The sequence below is a fragment of the Brassica napus genome, unplaced genomic scaffold (genome assembly GCF_020379485.1).
Source record: "Brassica napus cultivar Da-Ae unplaced genomic scaffold, Da-Ae ScsIHWf_1164;HRSCAF=1657, whole genome shotgun sequence".
Taxonomy (NCBI): Eukaryota; Viridiplantae; Streptophyta; class Magnoliopsida; order Brassicales; family Brassicaceae; genus Brassica; species Brassica napus.
The window spans coordinates 14,761-35,586 of NW_026014586.1; the positions used below are offsets into that span (position 1 = coordinate 14,761).

General features: G+C 45.0%; 2 protein-coding genes across 2 annotated transcripts; both read right to left on the minus strand.

Annotated features, from left to right (window-relative positions):
- Positions 1-4,121: 4,121 nt before the first annotated feature.
- LOC111211585 lies at positions 4,122-17,876 on the minus strand. Its single transcript, XM_048771446.1, has 15 exons — positions 17,730-17,876; positions 17,433-17,636; positions 17,029-17,086; positions 13,539-15,850; positions 13,343-13,452; positions 13,030-13,258; positions 12,806-12,943; positions 12,586-12,749; positions 12,289-12,492; positions 11,886-11,943; positions 9,378-10,707; positions 5,698-9,297; positions 5,390-5,604; positions 4,980-5,037; positions 4,122-4,312 (listed from the first exon to the last, which is right to left on the minus strand). The coding sequence occupies exons 4-12, from the start codon at positions 13,851-13,853 to the stop codon at positions 5,915-5,917; spliced, it is 5,931 nt and encodes a 1,976-aa protein (XP_048627403.1). The 5' UTR covers positions 13,854-15,850; positions 17,029-17,086; positions 17,433-17,636; positions 17,730-17,876; the 3' UTR covers positions 4,122-4,312; positions 4,980-5,037; positions 5,390-5,604; positions 5,698-5,914.
- Positions 17,877-18,526: 650 nt separating this feature from the next.
- Positions 18,527-20,311, minus strand: LOC125596256 (calcium-transporting ATPase 4, endoplasmic reticulum-type-like). Its single transcript, XM_048771445.1, has one exon. The coding sequence runs from the start codon at positions 18,999-19,001 to the stop codon at positions 18,597-18,599; it is 405 nt and encodes a 134-aa protein (XP_048627402.1). The 5' UTR covers positions 19,002-20,311; the 3' UTR covers positions 18,527-18,596.
- Positions 20,312-20,826: the final 515 nt, after the last annotated feature.

The following is a 20,826-nucleotide window of genomic DNA, read 5'->3' on the forward strand; positions in this document are numbered from 1 at the left end:
AGAAAAACCATGGACGAAGGCCTTGGTCCGATCATTGAAGAAGAATCGGACACCGACCTAAACCCGGCCTTTGATGAGACACTTGAGCCGATCTATGATGATGAGGACAGACAGCTCGACTATCCAGTTCACGGTCCACTTCTTGTTACCAGAAGAACATTGAGTGTTCAACCCAAAACCAATGAACGAGAACAAAGGGAGAATCTTTTTCATTCTCGATGTTTAGTTTCAGAAAAAGTTTGTTCTTTGATTATTGATGGTGGAAGTTGCACTAATGTTGCTAGTGATCCTCTTGTCAGGAAGCTTGGACTCGTAACTAAACCACTTCCTCGACCTTTTAGATTGGAATGGTTGAATGAAACTGGAGAACAGTATGTCCGGGAACAGGTCGCGGTGCCTCTCACTATTGGACGATATGAGGACGAGGTCCTTTGCAACGTCCTTCCTGATAGACTATGGATTTTACACATTTTTAGCCATGGTTTATAAGTGTTTTAATATACATTTACTACTATATAGAGTCTATTTAGAGTATTTACAGGTTCATGTACGTTCTGGAGAAATATGGTGATTTTGGAGTCTTTTGAGGTGCAGAACTGCACAAACGTGTCAGATGTCTAGCTATGGATGGAGACCTTCTAACCGTTAGATTGAGCCCAGCTTTTGACACAAGATAGAGCTTTGAGTTACTTTCCAATGACACCGGTTCGAGGTCAATCAGCATCCTGTAGTAGAAGTTATGCATGTTTTACTGAAGAGTGGTCAGTTTGCCTCGCGAGAGGAAGCTGTCGAGAAGAGGAACGTATGTCGATCGATGCAGACCTCTTCACATCGATCGATATGGATATGGATGCCAGAAAGCGGGCCGATCATATTTTATGACTGACTGAAGCCCAGAAGCAACCACAAATTACCAAAATACCCTTGGACGACCAGAAACCCTATTTATGTGTTTTCTAAGCCATTGTTGACGGCTAAGCTTTATTTTATTCATAGTTCTAAGTTAGGAGAGAAGAGAGGAACTCCTTCAGAGTTCTCTTGGAACTCCATTGTTTTGGTTTTATTTATATTTTATGTTATTCATCTATTCATCTATGATTTCTGTGACAAACATCATGCATGAGTAGATCCACCTGCTAGGTTTAGGAATTTCTAGGGTTTTGAATGAATTTCTGAATTATATGATTGTTAGGATATCTAAAGATCTCTACATCAGGATAGCTTGTAATACTAGGATCTAAAGTAGTTGGAAAACCACGAGAGTGTGACTAATTGCTTGAACCTAGAATCATAAGACAATTGAGAGGCACGAGAGTGCAATCAATTAACTGAACCCGAATCCTGTTGGATTAGATACCTAGGCGCATACGAGAGGTGGTCTAGGAATCTAGTTGAACATAATCGCTCAGATCGATAACGCTTGCCTAAGGCAGTGTTGATCGACGCTTATACCATAACATCGATTGACACTCATGCCATATCCTGCTAGGACGACCCTGGCAGTTTGACAAGAAGAGAATACATGACGGTTACACCAACCGACACTCTTTTGATCATAAGGGAAAGAAGATCACCTTGGTTCCTCTCTCACCGGCCGAAGTCCACCAAGATCAGCTCCAGCTGAAGAAAAGCCGAGACAAAGCGCCCAAACCATCCGAACCTAAGGTATCTCCTAGGAACTCAAACTTCTTTATCAAAGGAAGCCAGGTAAAGAAATCCTTATGCTCACAACAGTCGTTTCTTTTGCTTGTTTACAAAGAAACTCTAATGGCTTCCTCTTCTAACATTGCATCGGAAATTCCGAGTGATCTGAGAGATGTTTTGCAGGAATAATCTGATGTGTTTCCAAATGAGAATCATAAGGGATTGCCACCAGTCTGAGGCATTGAACACCAGATCGACTTCGTCCCAGGTGCGTCTCTTCCAAACCGGCCAGCTTACCGAACCAATCCTGTGAAGACAAAGGAACTTCAGAGACAGATTGGAGAGCTTCTTGAGAAGGGATACGTCAGGGAGAGCCTCAGCCCTTGTGACGTTCCTGTCCTCCTTGTGCCCATAAAGGATGGCACTTGGCGCATGTGTGTGGACTGCCGAGCCATCAATAACATTACGGTAAAGTATAGACATCCAATCCCTAGGCTTGATGACATGCTTGATGAGTTGCATGGATCTTCTGTGTTTTCTAAAATTGATTTGAAAATCGCATTCAAAACTAAACTAGGATTGTATGAATGGCTTGTCATGCCATTTGGCCTTACCAATGCACCTAGTACATTCATGCGTTTGATGAATCATATCTTGCGGTCCTTTATTGGCCATTTTTTGTTGTCTACTTTGATGATATTCTCATTTACAGCAAGAACCTTGATGATCAAAAATGCATTTGAAATCTGTTCTTGAAGTACTTAGGAAAGAACGTTTGTTTGCTAATCTTGGTAAGTGTTCTTTTGGGACAGATCACGTGGTCTTCTTAGGCTTTGTTGTAGGTGCAGATGAACTCAGAGTGGACGAAGAAAAGATCAAGGCCATCCGAGACTGGCCCAGTCCAACGACCGTGGGCGAGGTGAGAAGCTTTCACGGCCTGGCCAGGTTCTATCGAAGGTTTGTTCACAACTTCAGCTCTATAACCGCCCCTCTCACCGAAGTGATCAAGAAGAACGTTGGATTCAAGTGGGAACAAGCCCAAGAAGGGGCGTTCCAGATCCTTAAAGTGAAGTTGACTCAAGCCCCATTACTTGTTCTTCCTGATTTCTCTAAGACTTTCGAAATCGAATGTGATGCCTCGGGTGTAGGTATTGGTGCTGTCTTGATGCAGGATAGGAAACCCATTGCTTACTTCAGTGAGAAGCTTGGAGGAGCCACACTCAACTATCCCACTTATGACCAGGAACTGTAATCTTTGGTCCGGGCCCTTCAGACGTGACAGCACTACCTTTGGCCTAAGGAGTTCGTAATTCATACGGATCACCAGTCTTTGAAACATCTTAAGGGCCAGCAAAAGTTGAACAAAAGGCATGCACGTTGGGTCGAGTTCATTGAGACCTTTCCTTATGTAATCAAGTACAAGCAAGGTAAGGAAAACGTGGTAGCTGATGCCTTGTCCAGAAGGTATGTTCTTCTGTCCACTCTTGAGACCAAGTTGCTTGGTTTCGAGTTTATCAAAGACTTGTATGCAACTGATCCAGACTTCAAGGAAATTTTCAGAAAATGTTCCAAGATTTCCTATGGGAAGTAGTATCAAGTTTCTGATTTCTTATTCTTTGATAACCGTCTTTGTGTTCCCCAATGTTCTTTGAGGGAGTTGTTTGTCAGGGAATCTCACGGAGGAGGCTTGATGGGACATTTCAGAATCAAGAAAACCTACAAGGTGGTTTATGAGCACTTCTATTGGCCGAGTCTGATGAAAGATGTGGAGAGGATATGCAACCGTTGTGTGGTGTGCAAGAAGGCCAAGTCCAAAGTGAAAAACCAAGGTTTGTATTCAGCTTTACCCATTCCATCTCATCCTTGGGTAGATATCTCTTTGGATTTCGTGCTTGGATTGCCTAAGACTAAGGCCGGACGAGATTCTATCTTTGTGATAATTGATAGGTTTTCAAAAATGGTTCATTTCATACCTTGTCATAAAACTGATGATGGTGTGCATGTTGCTGAACTATTCTTTAGAGATGTTGTCCGATTGCATGGCATGCCTAGAACAATTGTGTCTGATCGAGATGCTAAGTTCCTTAGCTATTTCTGGAAGACCTTGTGGTCTAAACTAGGAACTAGAATTTTATTGTCGACCACTTGTCATCCTCAGACCGATGGTCAAACTGAGGTTGTGAACCGAACTTTGTCTGCATTGCTTAGGTATTTGGTTAATAAGAATTTTAGACTTTGGGAAGAATGTTTGCCACATGTTGAGTTTGCATACAATCATTCTGTGCATTCTGCTACTAAGTTCTCACCGTTTGAAATTGTTTATGGTTTCAACCCTATGTTTCCACTTGATCTTTTACCTTTGCCTTTGAGTGAAAGAGTTTGTGACACCCGTCACTTTCGAAATAGTAAAAATACTTCGATAAATACAAATATCTGAAATATCCATATATAAATATTTGAAAGTCCACATCCACGCATGAATTCCATAATATAAATTAAAATCTGAAACATAAGGTACGACATAAACCGAGAATCCAAAATACGAAATACCATAACGATAAAAGTCCAAAGGCCTAGAGGCCCGATAACGATAAAATCGATAAAACGATAGAAGCCCAAAAGCCCAATAGCACCGGTCCGAAAAATCACTCCTGCTCGTCGGTCTCACCTGAAAGGGGGAAATAAGGAGGGGTGAGCGACAGGGGAATCGCCCAGTGAGGTATGGGATGCTAAACCGCAAACCACTGACTCAGTTCATAGCACTACAACTATGTAGGCCTAGCTCTAGCACGAGACAATCACGGTGCCTATTACACCACACAGAACAATCACATATGTCTAGTGGACTAGACATGATACAACCAATGCGATAATAGCATATCACATTTCCTCATAAGGATATAAATATATATAACTCTACAGGCGTCGCTAGCACAGTAGTCCACACTGCACCCCGCAAATCTCTAAGGCGTCGTAAGTACAAACGTCTCTGTACCCCCGCAAATCTCCACAAACATGGCAGCCAGTGCAAACGTCTCTGCACCCCGCAAAACTCCTCAAACATAGGCAGCCAGTGCAAACGTCTCTGCACCCCGCAAATCTCCAAAACATGGACTCGCATATATATACATATATATAACAATTCTTAACATCAATCATTTCAATCAACCGTTGAATCCTCTATTATCCTATTTCCGGTTTAACAATCAATAATAATAATAAACAAGCAAGACTCTCAAACAGACTCGATTCACAGAGACGGATCATGTTTCGAAACTAAACTTTCCATAACGGTAGTACTAAACTAGCTCGGGATTTAACGGAGTAGCCCTCACCTTAGCAATGAAGAGAAGTGGTATATATGAACTCCAGCTGCTCAAATGGACTCCAAATCTGAAATCAGATCGAAATTTCGAGTCAGAACGCCTTTCGAACGGTTTAAAACGGGTATTTACGGAAAAGTCAACCCGCTGGTCAAAGATTAATAATTAATTAATTAATAATTAATTAATTAATTAATTAATTATTTAATTAATTAATCCGGTTTATCCTAACCGATTTCCAATTGATTTAAACCGACCGGTTTAGCCTAACCGAATTGAAATCAATTCAAACCGGCTAACCAACCGGTTAACCGAGTCAACCGAGTTGACTCACCGGGTCGACTCGGCCGAGTTGGCGAGTCGCCGGCGAGTCACCGGTGTCGGTCACCGGCGGCGACGGCGGAGATCCGGCGGTGGCTTACCGGAAAGTTGGCCGGCGGCGACGGCGGAGCTGCGGCGGAGAACGGTGGTCCGGCGGCGGCGCTGCGGCGGAGGACGGTGGTCCGGCGGCGGCGCGTGGAACTCACGCGCGCGCAGAGGCGAATCTTCGGGGGGCGCGTACGGCTTCGTCCAGGCTCCGATCGCGACGCGGTTGGTGTCTACGGCTTCGTCTTGACGAGAGGAACACGATGATGGCCTTGGATGCACGAGATTCACTACGGTTAGAAAGTTATGATCGATTTACTAAAACGACCGAAACATAACTCAAAACATGGCGGTTTCCGGTTACCTCGAGCTGCGGTTGATGGTGATGACGAGCTTGATGACGTCCTGGCGTGCGGTGGCTCCGGCGAGGACTCTTGGTGTGCTTCTCTCTCCCCTCTCTCTCTCTCTCTCTCTCTCTCTCTCTCTCTCTCTCTCTCTCTCTCTCTTTAAAGAAAAATGACTTGACCCTTGGGCAAAGCCTAGGGTTGGGGTCATTACAATTCTCCCCTACTTACAAGGACTCATAAGTTGTCATGTCCAATGTCAACCCGGAAAAGCTCCGGATAATCAATCATCATCTGGGGCTCGGACTCCCAAGTTTCTTCCTGAATACCATCTCTCTCCCAACGAACTTTGACCAACATAGTCATCATACCATCATCTGCTTTCACTTGGCGATCCAATAGCTCTACTGGCTGACACGGCGCACGCAAATTCCTACCAAGGTCACTGGGCGGCTGCTGCAAAATGAGCTCTGGTTCTCTCACGACTTTCCTCAAAACCGAAACATGAAACACGTCATGGAAATCTGATAACTCTTCGGATAAATCCAATCGGTAAGCAACTGCTCCAATTCGCTCCAAAATGGGATATGGTCCCATATATCTCGGTTTAAGCTTCTTCAGCTTCCGAGTCTTAGATCCTCCCTGAAATGTCCTCATTTTCAGGTATACCAGGTCGCCAACCTGGAACTCCAAATCTTTACGCCGCTTATCTGCATAACTCTTCTGACGGTCATGGGCTTCCCTAAGCCGCATCTTAAGCATCTCAACCTGCTCAACTGTCTCTTGAACCATTGCAGGTTCTATCTCACGTCGCTCCCCCACTTCGGTCCAACAAAGCGGTGTGCGACAAGGCCTACCATAAAGAGCCTCATATGGTGCCATCTTAATGCTCGAGTGATAACTATTATTGTAGGCGAACTCCGTTAGGGGTAGGTACTTTGCCCAACTCCCTTCCCAATCCAAAACACAAGCTCTAAGCATATCCTCCAAAGTCTGAATCGTCCTCTCTGACTGACCGTCTGTCTGCGGGTGATAAGCCGTACTCATATGCACTTTCGTCCCAAGCGCCTTCTGGAAGGCTCTCCAAAATTCGGACGTAAACTTTGTATCTCGATCTGATACAATGCTGACAGGAACTCCATGCAATCTCACAATCTCGCTGATGTAAGTCTGTGCTAACTGATCAGCTTTGTCCGTCTTCTTAATAGCTAGAAAATGGGCTGACTTGGTAAGTCTATCCACGATTACCCAGATGGCATTCTTTCCTCCTAAGGTGGTTGGCAACCCCGTCACAAAATCCATAGTTACCATGTCCCATTTCCACTCTGGCAATGGCAGGTTCTGCAATAACCCGCTAGGCACCTGATGCTCGGCCTTGACCATCTGACACGTCTGACACTGCGATATAAATGAAGCAACATCCCTCTTCATGCCAAGCCAATGATAATAACGCTTGAGATCCTTGTACATCTTGGTGTTTCCTGGATGAATAGAGAAACGCGAGTGGTGTGCCTGCTGCAAGATTTCCTTTTTTAACAACTCATCATTAGGCACACAAACCCGGTTCCGATACATGAACATCCCACTCGAAGCTGTATGATATCCAATACTCTCAATCTCGATCTGCTTACACAAAGCCTTATCAGCATCCTGAGCCTTACGCACTTTCCATAACAAATCTGCTTGCTCCACAGCCTCGAGGCCAACTGCCTCACCTTCCACGGTAGTGGCACACAATTTGAGACTAGCAAGTGTCCTAGTAAACTCTTGAACCTCCTTGGTTCCTGAAACATCGCTCCTGCGCCTGCTCAAGGCATCTGCTACTTGATTAGCTTTTCCCGGATGATAAGCAATATCCAGGTTGTAGTCTGCTAACAACTCGACCCACCTACGCTGCCTCAAATTCAAATCCGCCTGAGTGAAGATATATTTCAAACTCTTATGGTCCGTGAAGATCTTCACCTTCTCCCCATATAAATATGATCTCCAGATCTTCAGTGCAAATACAACTGCTGCTAACTCTAAATCATGCGTAGGATAGTTGACCTCGTGAGGCCTCAACTGACGTGATGCATATGCAATGACCTGACCTTCCTGCATCAATACACATCCTAAACCAGTGCCTGACGCATCAGTGTAAACCTCATATGGTATCCCTGGCCTCGGGAGTACCAAAACGGGCGCATGGGTCAGCTGTCGCTTTAACTCAGTGAAACTCCTCGAGCAATCGTCTGACCAATCAAACTTGACGTCTTTGCCCGTCAGCTTCGTCATTGGCTTTGCAATGCTAGCAAAACTCTTGACGTACTTCCTGTAGTACCCCGCCAAACCGAGAAAACTGCGGATCTCCGTAGCATTCTTTGGCGTCGGCCACTCTGAAATGGCGGTAATCTTCTCCTGATCTACGGCAACTCCTGCTTCTGAAATCACATGGCCCAAAAATCCAATCTTCCTCTGCCAAAAGCTACACTTACTCAGCTTGGCAAACAACTGGTGTTCCCGAAGCTTATCCAGCACAACCCTCAAATGCTCAGCATGCTCTTCTCTACTCCGAGAATAAACCAAAATGTCGTCGATGAAAACGATCACACACTTATCCAAGTGCTCCCGAAACACATCATTCATAAGCTTCATGAACGCTGCCGGTGCGTTCGTCAATCCAAATGGCATCACCACAAACTCATAATGCCCATAGCGTGTACGGAAGGCCGTCTTCCGCACATCTCCATCAGCTATCGCAATCTGGTGGTATCCCGATGCCAAGTCAATCTTAGAGAACCAAGAAGCTCCCTGCAACTGGTCCAACAACTCGTCAATACGCGGAAGCGGATACTTATTCTTGATGGTCACTTTGTTCAGACCTCTATAGTCGATACAAAGTCTGAAACTCCCATCTTTCTTTTTCACGAACAACACTGGTGCTCCCCACGGTGAAGTACTCGGCCTGATAAATCCCTTATCTGATAACTCTTCCAACTGTTTCTTCAATTCCGCCATCTCAGCTGGTGCAAGGCGGTATGGGGCTCGTGAAACTGGTGTTGCTCCTGGCTCCACCTCGATCGCAAGAACGTCTGCTCTAGCTGGTGGCGGCCCTTTTAAAGCCTCAAAAACGTCTTCGTACTCGAAAACCACTGGAATGTCATGCAGCTCCTGCTGACCATCCTCCTTAACCATCGAAATGGTCGCCAAAAATCCTTCTGCTCCTCTCTCCAGTAGCTCATCTGCGCGCAACATGGAGACAATGGAAATTCCATGGTGCGTCTTAATCCCCTGGAATATGATCTTCCCTTCTGCTCTGGGGATATGGACTCTCGCTCTCGGACAATCCAGTACTACTTGATGTCGTGACAACCAATCCATTCCAAGTATAACATCGTAGCAGCTCATCTCCAGTTCCGTCAAATCTCCGAGCAACTCAACTCCTCCAAGAATAACTGGTACATTGCGATGGACGCCGACTGCTCCCAATCTCTCCGTGCCGGCAGTCTGAATCTTCTTAGCCTTCGGTTCGAATACACCCCGAAAAGGCCAAGACTGGGCTAAGCGTGGACTCACAAAACTATGAGAGGCTCCCGTGTCGAATAAGGTGTGAGCTGACTTTCCTCCAACCAAAACCGATCCTACACAAGATTTTGCTAACTACACATGGCATCCACAAACCAAATTACTCAAACACAACAAGTATGAAAAAGTCACATACCCGCTATCGGCTCAGCTCCCTGGGGATCTCCAACTGCAAAGACACGTGGAGCGATGGCTAGACGCTTCGGTGGTGGTGGAAGTGCCGCATTGCCTCTCCTCGGACAATCTCTGTAGATGTGACCCGGCTGGTTGCAGCCGTAACAGTTCCTCGTTGCCACTGCTGGTGCTACTGCTGCTGCTGGTGTTGCAACCTGAGTTCGTGGTGGCTTCCTACAGTTCTTCGCAAGATGCCCAAACTGATCGCAATTATAGCACTGGAAACATTCCCCAAAATGGTGGCGACGACAACGCCCACAACGGGGTGCTCCAGTCTGCTCCCAAGGCCTCTTCTGCGACCCCGAAGCCCCTCCTGCCTTAGGCTGAACTGCTTTGGAGAACTTCTGCTCCTCACCCATACATTTCTCCTGCACAGCCGCCTTCTCTACCAGATCCTCCAAACTGGTGTAGGTAACCACACTGCACCTACCACGAAGCTCTACTCGCATCCCATCTAAGAACCTCCTGATCAGATCCTCCTCATCTATGTTGTTACCCACAAATCTGCGGAGCTGGTTAAACTCCCGCTCATACTCCCTGACAGACTTTGCACCCTGTCTCAAATGCTCGAAATCATTCTTCTTCTCATGCAAAGCTTCCCTCGGAAAATACTTCTTATTGAACGCGTAAAGAAAATCATCATATGTCAGCTCGCCACGGTGCATCAATCTCACTCCATCCCACCAGATTGATGCATCTCCGCGCAAATACAACTCAGCGATGTTTAGCTTGAGCCTTGGTGGGCACGAGATGGTCTTCAAACACTTATCCAAATTGTGCTTCCAATCGTGAGCAACTGTAGGTTCCGTCGTTCCAGTGAAATGCTCCAAGCTCACATACTTCATCTGTCCCAACACCCTGATAAATGTCTCATCAACCTCGGGCACCTGAACTGGGAAAGCAGGTGGCGGCGGTGGAACCTGAAAAACTCCTGGAACCGGCTGAACAGGAACCTGAGGGTACTGCTGGACTGGAGCCGGCTGATGTGGAACCTGATGATAATGCTGAACCTGAACTGGTGGAGCCTGCTGCATGCGAATCTGCGGACCCTGCTGTACTGCAGCCATCTGTCTGGCAACCTCCTGAGCAGCTATTCGGGCAGCCTCCTGGGCAGCTTGCTGGACTGTCTCCTGTGCAGCCTGCCTAGCCGCATCCTGAACCATCTGTCTCAAAGCATCCTGATCAATAGGCGGAGCCGCCTGCTGCGGAACTGCGGGCTGGACATGCTCATCCTCAGCCTCTCTAGCAACTCTGGCAGTCTGAGTACGAACAACTCTCTTCCTGGGCGCCATCTGAAAGAAAAGCGAAAAAGTTAACTTATGCCGATCTGTGGATACCAACATTTAAGAAGGAGTGATACCGAACGGAAAGGTGCTATTTATTTTTATTTTCAAAGTTCCCAGATCCCTGAAAATATTTTGAAATCGTTTAAAACCGTCAAAACCGAATAAAACCAGGTCTCCAAAAATCGCCATCCCGGGTCGGAGCCGGGACGGAACCCGCTCTGATACCAAATGTGACACCCGTCACTTTCGAAATAGTAAAAATACTTCGATAAATACAAATATCTTAAATATCCATATATAAATATTTGAAAGTCCACATCCACGCATGAATTCCATAATATAAAATAAAATCCGAAACATAAGGTACGACATAAACCGAGAATCCAAAATACGAAATACCATAACGATAAAAGTCCAAAGGCCTAGAGGCCCGATAACGATAAAATCGATAAAACGATAGAAGCCCAAAAGCCCAATAGCACCGGTCCGAAAAATCACTCCTGCTCATCGGTCTCACCTGAAAGGGGGAAATAAGGAGGGGTGAGCGACAGGGGAATCGCCCAGTGAGGTATGGGATGCTAAACCGCAAACCACTGACTCAGTTCATAGCACTACAACTATGTAGGCCTAGCTCTAGCACGAGACAATCACGGTGCCTATTACACCACACAGAACAATCACATATGTCTAGTGGACTAGACATGATACAACCAATGCGATAATAGCATATCACATTTCCTCATAAGGATATAAATATATATAACTCTACAGGCGTCGCTAGCACAGTAGTCCACACTGCACCCCGCAAATCTCTAAGGCGTCGTAAGTACAAACGTCTCTGTACCCCCGCAAATCTCCACAAACATGGCAGCCAGTGCAAACGTCTCTGCACCCCGCAAAACTCCTCAAACATAGGCAGCCAGTGCAAACGTCTCTGCACCCCGCAAATCTCCAAAACATGGACTCGCATATATATACATATATATAACAATTCTTAACATCAATCATTTCAATCAACCGTTGAATCCTCTATTATCCTATTTCCGGTTTAACAATCAATAATAATAATAAACAAGCAAGACTCTCAAACAGACTCGATTCACAGAGACGGATCATGTTTCGAAACTAAACTTTCCATAACGGTAGTACTAAACTAGCTCGGGATTTAACGGAGTAGCCCTCACCTTAGCAATGAAGAGAAGTGGTATATATGAACTCCAGCTGCTCAAATGGACTCCAAATCTGAAATCAGATCGAAATTTCGAGTCAGAACGCCTTTCGAACGGTTTAAAACGGGTATTTACGGAAAAGTCAACCCGCTGGTCAAAGATTAATTATTTAATTAATTAATTAATTAATTAATTAATTAATTAATTAATTAATCCGGTTTATCCTAACCGATTTCCAATTGATTTTAACCGACCGGTTTAGCCTAACCGAATTGAAATCAATTCAAACCGGCAACCAACCGGTTAACCGAGTCAACCGAGTTGACTCACCGGGTCGACTCGGCCGAGTTAGCGAGTCGCCGGCGAGTCACCGGTGTCGGTCACCGGCGGCGACGGCGGAGATCCGGCGGTGGCTTACCGGAAAGTTGGCCGGCGGCGACGGCGGAGAACGGTGGTCCGGCGGCGGCGCTGCGGCGGAGGACGGTGGTCCGACGGCGGCGCGTGGAACTCACGCGCGCGCAGAGGCGAATCTTCGGGGGGCGCGTACGGCTTCGTCCAGGCTCCGATCGCGACGCGGTTGGTGTCTACGGCTTCGTCTTGACGAGAGGAACACGATGATGGCCTTGGATGCACGAGATTCACTACGGTTAGAAAGTTATGATCGATTTACTAAAACGACCGAAACATAACTCAAAACATGGCGGTTTCCGGTTACCTCGAGCTGCGGTTGATGGTGATGACGAGCTTGATGACGTCCTGGCGTGCGGTGGCTCCGGCGAGGACTCTTGGTGAGCTTCTTCCTTCCCTCTCTCTCTCTCTCTCTCTCCTCTCTCTCTCTCCTCCTCTCCTCTCCTCTCTCTCTCTCTCTCTCTCTCTCCTCTAAAAAAAAATGACTTGACCCTTGGGCAAAGCCTAGGGTTGGGGTCATTACAAGCACTGCCCCAATGTGCTAGCTGTGAGTAGCTCACAAGGCTGTGACCGTCTTGGCTCAAGTCTATGCCCATGAAGCTACTGTGTGTGTACCATATGATGAATACTCCCACAGTTTCAACTCCCACATACATACCAATCACCTGTTTGATAAGTTAACATATTAAAAGTTAGAATCAAGAATAATCCTCAGAAGATGAACAAGTGAGAGAAAAAGGTCATTGTATACCATATAACAGAAGAGGATCCAGGGAGTGATTAGCGAGTCATCGCTTCTGCAAGGAGGCTTCTTCATAATATCCTTTTCAGGGGGATTGAATCCAAGAATTGTAGCTGGAGGACCGTCTGTTACGAGATTCACCCACAGAAGCTGAACTGGGATCATGCCTTCTGGGATTCCAAGAGCAGCTGTCAAGAATATCGATGCAACCTCACCAATGTTGGAAGAGATCATGTACCTTTCATTCATCATAGTCAGATTAATAGGATCAATATATTTTTATATACCTCAAGCCACCAATGAGTAACAATAGAAGAATCGCCTGATGAAAGCCTTCATGTTGTTATAGATGGATGTGCCTTCACCAACAGCTGCAACGATTGTGCTGAAATTATCATCTGCTAGCACCATGTCAGAAGCCTCCTTTGCTACCTGCGAACATAACCCCAGAGCTTTAGAAAGCTAATAGAGACATAATCATCCCGTTTTTGCAGGTGAGAGAGAAGAGAGAGGAATACATCTGTGCCGGCAATGCCCATAGCAACTCCTATATCAGCCAACTCCAGTGCAGGAGCATCATTGATTCCATCTCCAGTCATGGCAACCACTTCTCCATCTTCTTTGAGTAACCTAACAATCTCTTGTTTGTGCTTTGGTTCAGCCCTCGAGAACAAGAGCCCTCCAGTTTGTCTTAGATGATTCTTCTGATCTTGAACATCCATAAACTCTTTTCCAGTCAAGCTTCTTGAAGAGATATCCTCATTTTCTTTGAATACTCCAATTTCACGGCAGATTGCTTCAGCAGTGCTCTTGTTGTCTCCGGTAATGACCATGACTCGGATACCTGATGTTCTGCAGTCTATGATGCGCCCAAAGGAACGATCACTTTGACCGGTAAGGAAAGATATGGACTCGATCCGTGAGGAAGGAGAACTGATGGAATGAACGGTGACACAAAGGGTTGCGGATGGCCCAATGATACTACCAGAGTGCTTGATTGTCGCCTGATATGACTCACAGGTCTGACAAGGAAGCAAACTCGATCTGTTGCCGGATATGACGCACCGGTGCAACAAGAAAGAGGCGTTAACTTGGAGCTAACCACACCAAGAAAACTTAAGAAATGTTCAACGAAGAACAGAGAGAATAAACTCATAAAAAGGAGGAAAAAATATGTTTTATTTCGTGGCTTATGAGCCATATATATAGGATTTGTAGTCAAAGAAAGCCATAAACAATTATGGGAAATACAAACCTAGGAAAAGACAACATTGACTAGAAAATAATAAAGGGAGTCAAAGTTGGTGAAATTGATGAAGACTGGGCAAAGTGACTTCTCCTTCTGTCCAGGTTCATTCTGGTCGTGCTGGTACTTGGTGTAAGGATCAGGACGTGATCACGATGATCCACACGGCCTGTCGGGTGATTAACACGAACGGACTGAACTATCGGATGATCTGCTGAACCAAGTTGTTTACTATTGTGAAACAAGTCCTTTGACAGCTCAAGTATCCATGTCTTAGTGAAATATGAAAGATAAAAATCCATCATAGGGTCGGACACTGAAGCAAGAACTTCAGTACAGCCTTCGGGACACGCGGGACACACCAAAAGAGCCATAAAGGAAAATCTGTGAACATCTTTGGATTCTTCTCGTTCCAAGTGGATTCTGATTTGACGATCAGTCTTAGAATGTTGAAATGGTTGGGAAAGAAGTGATGTGGGTCGATCATTCTATCTCTAGGTCGTGGTTCAAGACTGAGCTCCATTACGGGCGTATGTGGGTCGATGCAGTGGACAGCACGTGCGGTACGGTCGGGGTGATCGGATGGGACGGGATGGGACGGTATGGACGGTCTGATCAGCACGATCCATTGGGAAATTATGATCAGCATGGACGGAATGATCAGATGGACTATCACATGCAGCAAGACTGGCATGATCCGACATGAAAACGTCGGTTTGGTCGAGCTGGTTGACAAGAACGCCACCTTGGGCCGTATCCATGATCCGAGCCGGTCGATGCTCGATCTGGGTCACATCATACTCTCCCTCTTCAAAAGGATTTGTCCTCAATCCATTGTACCTATATCAAAAGGAAAGAAATTAGATACAAAAGAATTAAAACTCAAGGGAAATTCAATGAATGAAATGATTGGACAGAAACATCCTTGGAGTTTTGAAGTCGTTTTCATCAAGTAATTCCAAGTCCTTTGGCGTCCATCATTGCTTGCTCTCCTTGGGAAATGATCATGTTTATCCTGTTCATTCAAAACAACTAGAGAAACCACATCAAATCTGATAAAGAAATAATCAAAGGGTTTCTCTATCCTTAAGACATCAAAAACATGATCCAAACTCTTAGGATAATCTTCAAGCACGTGGGCAAGCATTAAGCAAGTAAACTGATCACCAAAAATTGGTTTATCAATTTTAAAATTAGGCCAAGCTGTGAAACGGTTAGGGAAAGAAAGTGACAATGCCAAATCTGAAAAATTATCATCATGAACGAAATCAAATTGATTCTTTGGCCTAAGTAATTTTGGTTCATACATTTTTCTACACCAAATCTTTTTCAAAGCACAGCTTAAGTAAAACAATTCATGAAAAAGTTTAAGCAATACGTTTTTCAACCAAGTAAAGATGTGTTTTCTTTTGGAAATTCTCGGATTCAAAACGTTTTCATGATGAGCAGAGACAATCACAACCCATCATCCTGATCAATAGGCGGAGCCGCCTGCTGCGGAACTGCGGGTTGGACATGCTCATCCTCAGCCTCTCTAGCAACTCTGGCAGTCTGAGTACGAACAACTCTCTTCCTGGGCGCCATCTGAAAGAAAAGCGAAAAAGTTAACTTATGCCGATCTGTGGATACCAACATTTAAGAAGGAGTGATACCGAACGGAAAGGTGCTATTTATTTTTATTTTCAAAGTTCCCAGATCCCTGAAAATATTTTGAAATCGTTTAAAACCGTCAAAACCGAATAAAACCAGGTCTCCAAAAATCGCCATCCCGGGTCGGAGCCGGGACGGAACCCGCTCTGATACCAAAATGTGACACCCGTCACTTTCGAAATAGTAAAAATACTTCGATAAATACAAATATCTTAAATATCCATATATAAATATTTGAAAGTCCACATCCACGCATGAATTCCATAATATAAAATAAAATCCGAAACATAAGGTACGACATAAACCGAGAATCCAAAATACGAAATACCATAACGATAAAAGTCCAAAGGCCTAGAGGCCCGATAACGATAAAATCGATAAAACGATAGAAGCCCAAAAGCCCAATAGCACCGGTCCGAAAAATCACTCCTGCTCATCGGTCTCACCTGAAAGGGGAAATAAGGAGGGGTGAGCGACAGGGGAATCGCCCAGTGAGGTATGGGATGCTAAACCGCAAACCACTGACTCAGTTCATAGCACTACAACTATGTAGGCCTAGCTCTAGCACGAGACAATCACGGTGCCTATTACACCACACAGAACAATCACATATGTCTAGTGGACTAGACATGATACAACCAATGCGATAATAGCATATCACATTTCCTCATAAGGATATAAATATATATAACTCTACAGGCGTCGCTAGCACAGTAGTCCACACTGCACCCCGCAAATCTCTAAGGCGTCGTAAGTACAAACGTCTCTGTACCCCCGCAAATCTCCACAAACATGGCAGCCAGTGCAAACGTCTCTGCACCCCGCAAAACTCCTCAAACATAGGCAGCCAGTGCAAACGTCTCTGCACCCCGCAAATCTCCAAAACATGGACTCGCATATATATACATATATATAACAATTCTTAACATCAATCATTTCAATCAACCGTTGAATCCTCTATTATCCTATTTCCGGTTTAACAATCAATAATAATAATAAACAAGCAAGACTCTCAAACAGACTCGATTCACAGAGACGGATCATGTTTCGAAACTAAACTTTCCATAACGGTAGTACTAAACTAGCTCGGGATTTAACGGAGTAGCCCTCACCTTAGCAATGAAGAGAAGTGGTATATATGAACTCCAGCTGCTCAAATGGACTCCAAATCTGAAATCAGATCGAAATTTCGAGTCAGAACGCCTTTCGAACGGTTTAAAACGGGTATTTACGGAAAAGTCAACCCGCTGGTCAAAGATTAATTATTTAATTAATTAATTAATTAATTAATTAATTAATTAATTAATTAATCCGGTTTATCCTAACCGACTTTCAATTGATTTTAACCGACCGGTTTATCCTAACCGAATCGAAATCGATTTAAACCGGTCAAACCACCGGTTGACCGAGTCAACCGAGTTGACTCACCGGGTCGACTCGGCCGAGTTAGCGAGTCGCCGGCGAGTCACCGGTGTCGGTCACCGGCGGCGACGGCGGAGATCCGGCGGTGGCTTACCGGAAAGTTGGCCGGCGGCGACGGCGGAGAACGGTGGTCCGGCGGCGGCGCTGCGGCGGAGGACGGTGGTCCGACGGCGGCGCGTGGAACTCACGCGCGCGCAGAGGCGAATCTTCGGGGGGCGCGTACGGCTTCGTCCAGGCTCCGATCGCGACGCGGTTGGTGTCTACGGCTTCGTCTTGACGAGAGGAACACGATGATGGCCTTGGATGCACGAGATTCACTACGGTTAGAAAGTTATGATCGATTTACTAAAACGACCGAAACATAACTCAAAACATGGCGGTTTCCGGTTACCTCGAGCTGCGGTTGATGGTGATGACGAGCTTGATGACGTCCTGGCGTGCGGTGGCTCCGGCGAGGACTCTTGGTGAGCTTCTTCCTTCCTCTCTCTCTCTCTCTCTCTCTCTCTCTCTCTCTCTCTCTCTCTCTCTCTCTCTCTCTCTCTCTCTCTCTCTCTCTTAAAGAAAAATGACTTGACCCTTGGGCAAAGCCTAGGGTTGGGGTCATTACAAGCACTGCCCCCAATGTGCTAGCTGTGAGTAGCTCACAAGGCTGTGACCGTCTTGGCTCAAGTCTATGCCCATGAAGCTACTGTGTGTGTACCATATGATGAATACTCCCACAGTTTCAACTCCCACATACATACCAATCACCTGTTTGATAAGTTAACATATTAAAAGTTAGAATCAAGAAATAATCCTCAGAAGATGAACAAGTGAGAGAAAAAGGTCATTGTATACCATATAACAGAAGAGGATCCAGGGAGTGATTAGCGAGTCATCGCTTCTGCAAGGAGGCTTCTTCATAATATCCTTTTCAGGGGGATTGAATCCAAGAATTGTAGCTGGAGGACCGTCTGTTACGAGATTCACCCACAGAAGCTGAACTGGGATCATGCCTTCTGGGATTCCAAGAGCAGCTGTCAAGAATATCGATGCAACCTCACCAATGTTGGAAGAGATCATGTACCTTTCATTCATCATAGTCAGATTAATAGGATCAATATATTTTTATATACCTCAAGCCACCAATATGAGTAACAATAGAAGAATCGCCTGATGAAAGCCTTCATGTTGTTATAGATGGATGTGCCTTCACCAACAGCTGCAACGATTGTGCTGAAATTATCATCTGCTAGCACCATGTCAGAAGCCTCCTTTGCTACCTGCGAACATAACCCCAGAGCTTTAGAAAGCTAATAGAGACATAATCATCCCGTTTTTGCAGGTGAGAGAGAAGAGAGAGGAATACATCTGTGCCGGCAATGCCCATAGCAACTCCTATATCAGCCAACTCCAGTGCAGGAGCATCATTGATTCCATCTCCAGTCATGGCAACCACTTCTCCATCTTCTTTGAGTAACCTAACAATCTCTTGTTTGTGCTTTGGTTCAGCCCTCGAGAACAAGAGCCCTCCAGTTTGTCTTAGATGATTCTTCTGATCTTGAACATCCATAAACTCTTTTCCAGTCAAGCTTCTTGAAGAGATATCCTCATTTTCTTTGAATACTCCAATTTCACGGCAGATTGCTTCAGCAGTGCTCTTGTTGTCTCCGGTAATGACCATGACTCGGATACCTGATGTTCTGCAGTCTATGATGCGCCCAAAGGAACGATCACTTTGACCGGTAAGGAAAGATATGGACTCGATCCGTGAGGAAGGAGAACTGATGGAATGAACGGTGACACAAAGGGTTGCGGATGGCCCAATGATACTACCAGAGTGCTTGATTGTCGCCTGATATGACTCACAGGTCTGACAAGGAAGCAAACTCGATCTGTTGCCGGATATGACGCACCGGTGCAACAAGAAAGAGGCGTTAACTTGGAGCTAACCACACCAAGAAAACTTAAGAAATGTTCAACGAAGAACAGAGAGAATAAACTCATAAAAAGGAGGAAAAAATATGTTTTATTTCGTGGCTTATGAGCCATATATATAGGATTTGTAGTCAAAGAAAGCCATAAACAATTATGGGAAATACAAACCTAGGAAAAGACAACATTGACTAGAAAATAATAAAGGGAGTCAAAGTTGGTGAAATTGATGAAGACTGGGCAAAGTGACTTCTCCTTCTGTCCAGGTTCATTCTGGTCGTGCTGGTACTTGGTGTAAGGATCAGGACGTGATCACGATGATCCACACGGCCTGTCGGGTGATTAACACGAACGGACTGAACTATCGGATGATCTGCTGAACCAAGTTGTTTACTATTGTGAAACAAGTCCTTTGACAGCTCAAGTATCCATGTCTTAGTGAAATATGAAAGATAAAAATCCATCATAGGGTCGGACACTGAAGCAAGAACTTCAGTACAGCCTTCGGGACACGCGGGACACACCAAAAGAGCCATAAAGGAAAATCTGTGAACATCTTTGGATTCTTCTCGTTCCAAGTGGATTCTGATTTGACGATCAGTCTTAGAATGTTGAAATGGTTGGGAAAGAAGTGATGTGGGTCGATCATTCTATCTCTAGGTCGTGGTTCAAGACTGAGCTCCATTACGGGCGTATGTGGGTCGATGCAGTGGACAGCACGTGCGGTACGGTCGGGGTGATCGGATGGGACGGGATGGGACGGTATGGACGGTCTGATCAGCACGATCCATTGGGAAATTATGATCAGCATGGACGGAATGATCAGATGGACTATCACATGCAGCAAGACTGGCATGATCCGACATGAAAACGTCGGTTTGGTCGAGCTGGTTGACAAGAACGCCACCTTGGGCCGTATCCATGATCCGAGCCGGTCGATGCTCGATCTGGGTCACATCATACTCTCCCTCTTCAAAAGGATTTGTCCTCAATCCATTGTACCTATATCAAAAGGAAAGAAATTAGATACAAAAGAATTAAAACTCAAGGGAAATTCAATGAATGAAATGATGGACAGAAACATCCTGGAGTTTTGAAGTCGTTTCATCAAGTAATTCCAAGTCCTTGGCGTCCATCATTGCTTGCTCTCCTTGGGAAATGATCATGTTTATCCTGTTCATTCAAAACAACTAGAGAAACCACATCAAATCTGATAAAGAAATAATCAAGGGTTTCTCTATCCTTAAGACATCAAAAAAATGATCCAAACTCTTAGGATAATCTTCAAGCACGTGGGCAAGCATTAAGCAAGTAAACTGATCACCAAAAATTGGTTTATCAATTTTAAAATTAGGCCAAGCTGTGAAACGGTTAGGGAAAGAAAGTGACAATGCCAAATCTGAAAAATTATCATCATGAACGAAATCAAATTGATTCTTGGCCTAAGTAATTTTGGGTTCATACATTTTTCTACACCAAATCTTTTTCAAAGCACAGCTTAAGTAAAAACAATTCATGAAAAAGTTTAAGCAATACGTTTTTCAACCAAGTAAAGATGTGTTTTTCTTTTGGAA

Bases quoted from the DNA above. Each gene is read 5' to 3' on its own strand.
- LOC111211585 (XM_048771446.1), bottom strand. From the start codon at position 13,853: ATGGTCATTACCGGAGACAACAAGAGCACTGCTGAAGCAATCTGCCGT. The intron at 13,259-13,342 runs GCGATTCTTCTA...GATGAATGAAAG, and splicing joins AACATGAAGGCTTTCATCAG to GTACATGATCTCTTCCAACA. The intron at 12,750-12,805 runs GCTTGTAATGAC...ATTTTTTTTTAG, and splicing joins AGCTAGCACATTGGGGCAGT to AGGAGAGAGAGAGAGAGAGA.
- LOC125596256 (XM_048771445.1), bottom strand. From the start codon at position 19,001: ATGGTCATTACCGGAGACAACAAGAGCACTGCTGAAGCAATCTGCCGT.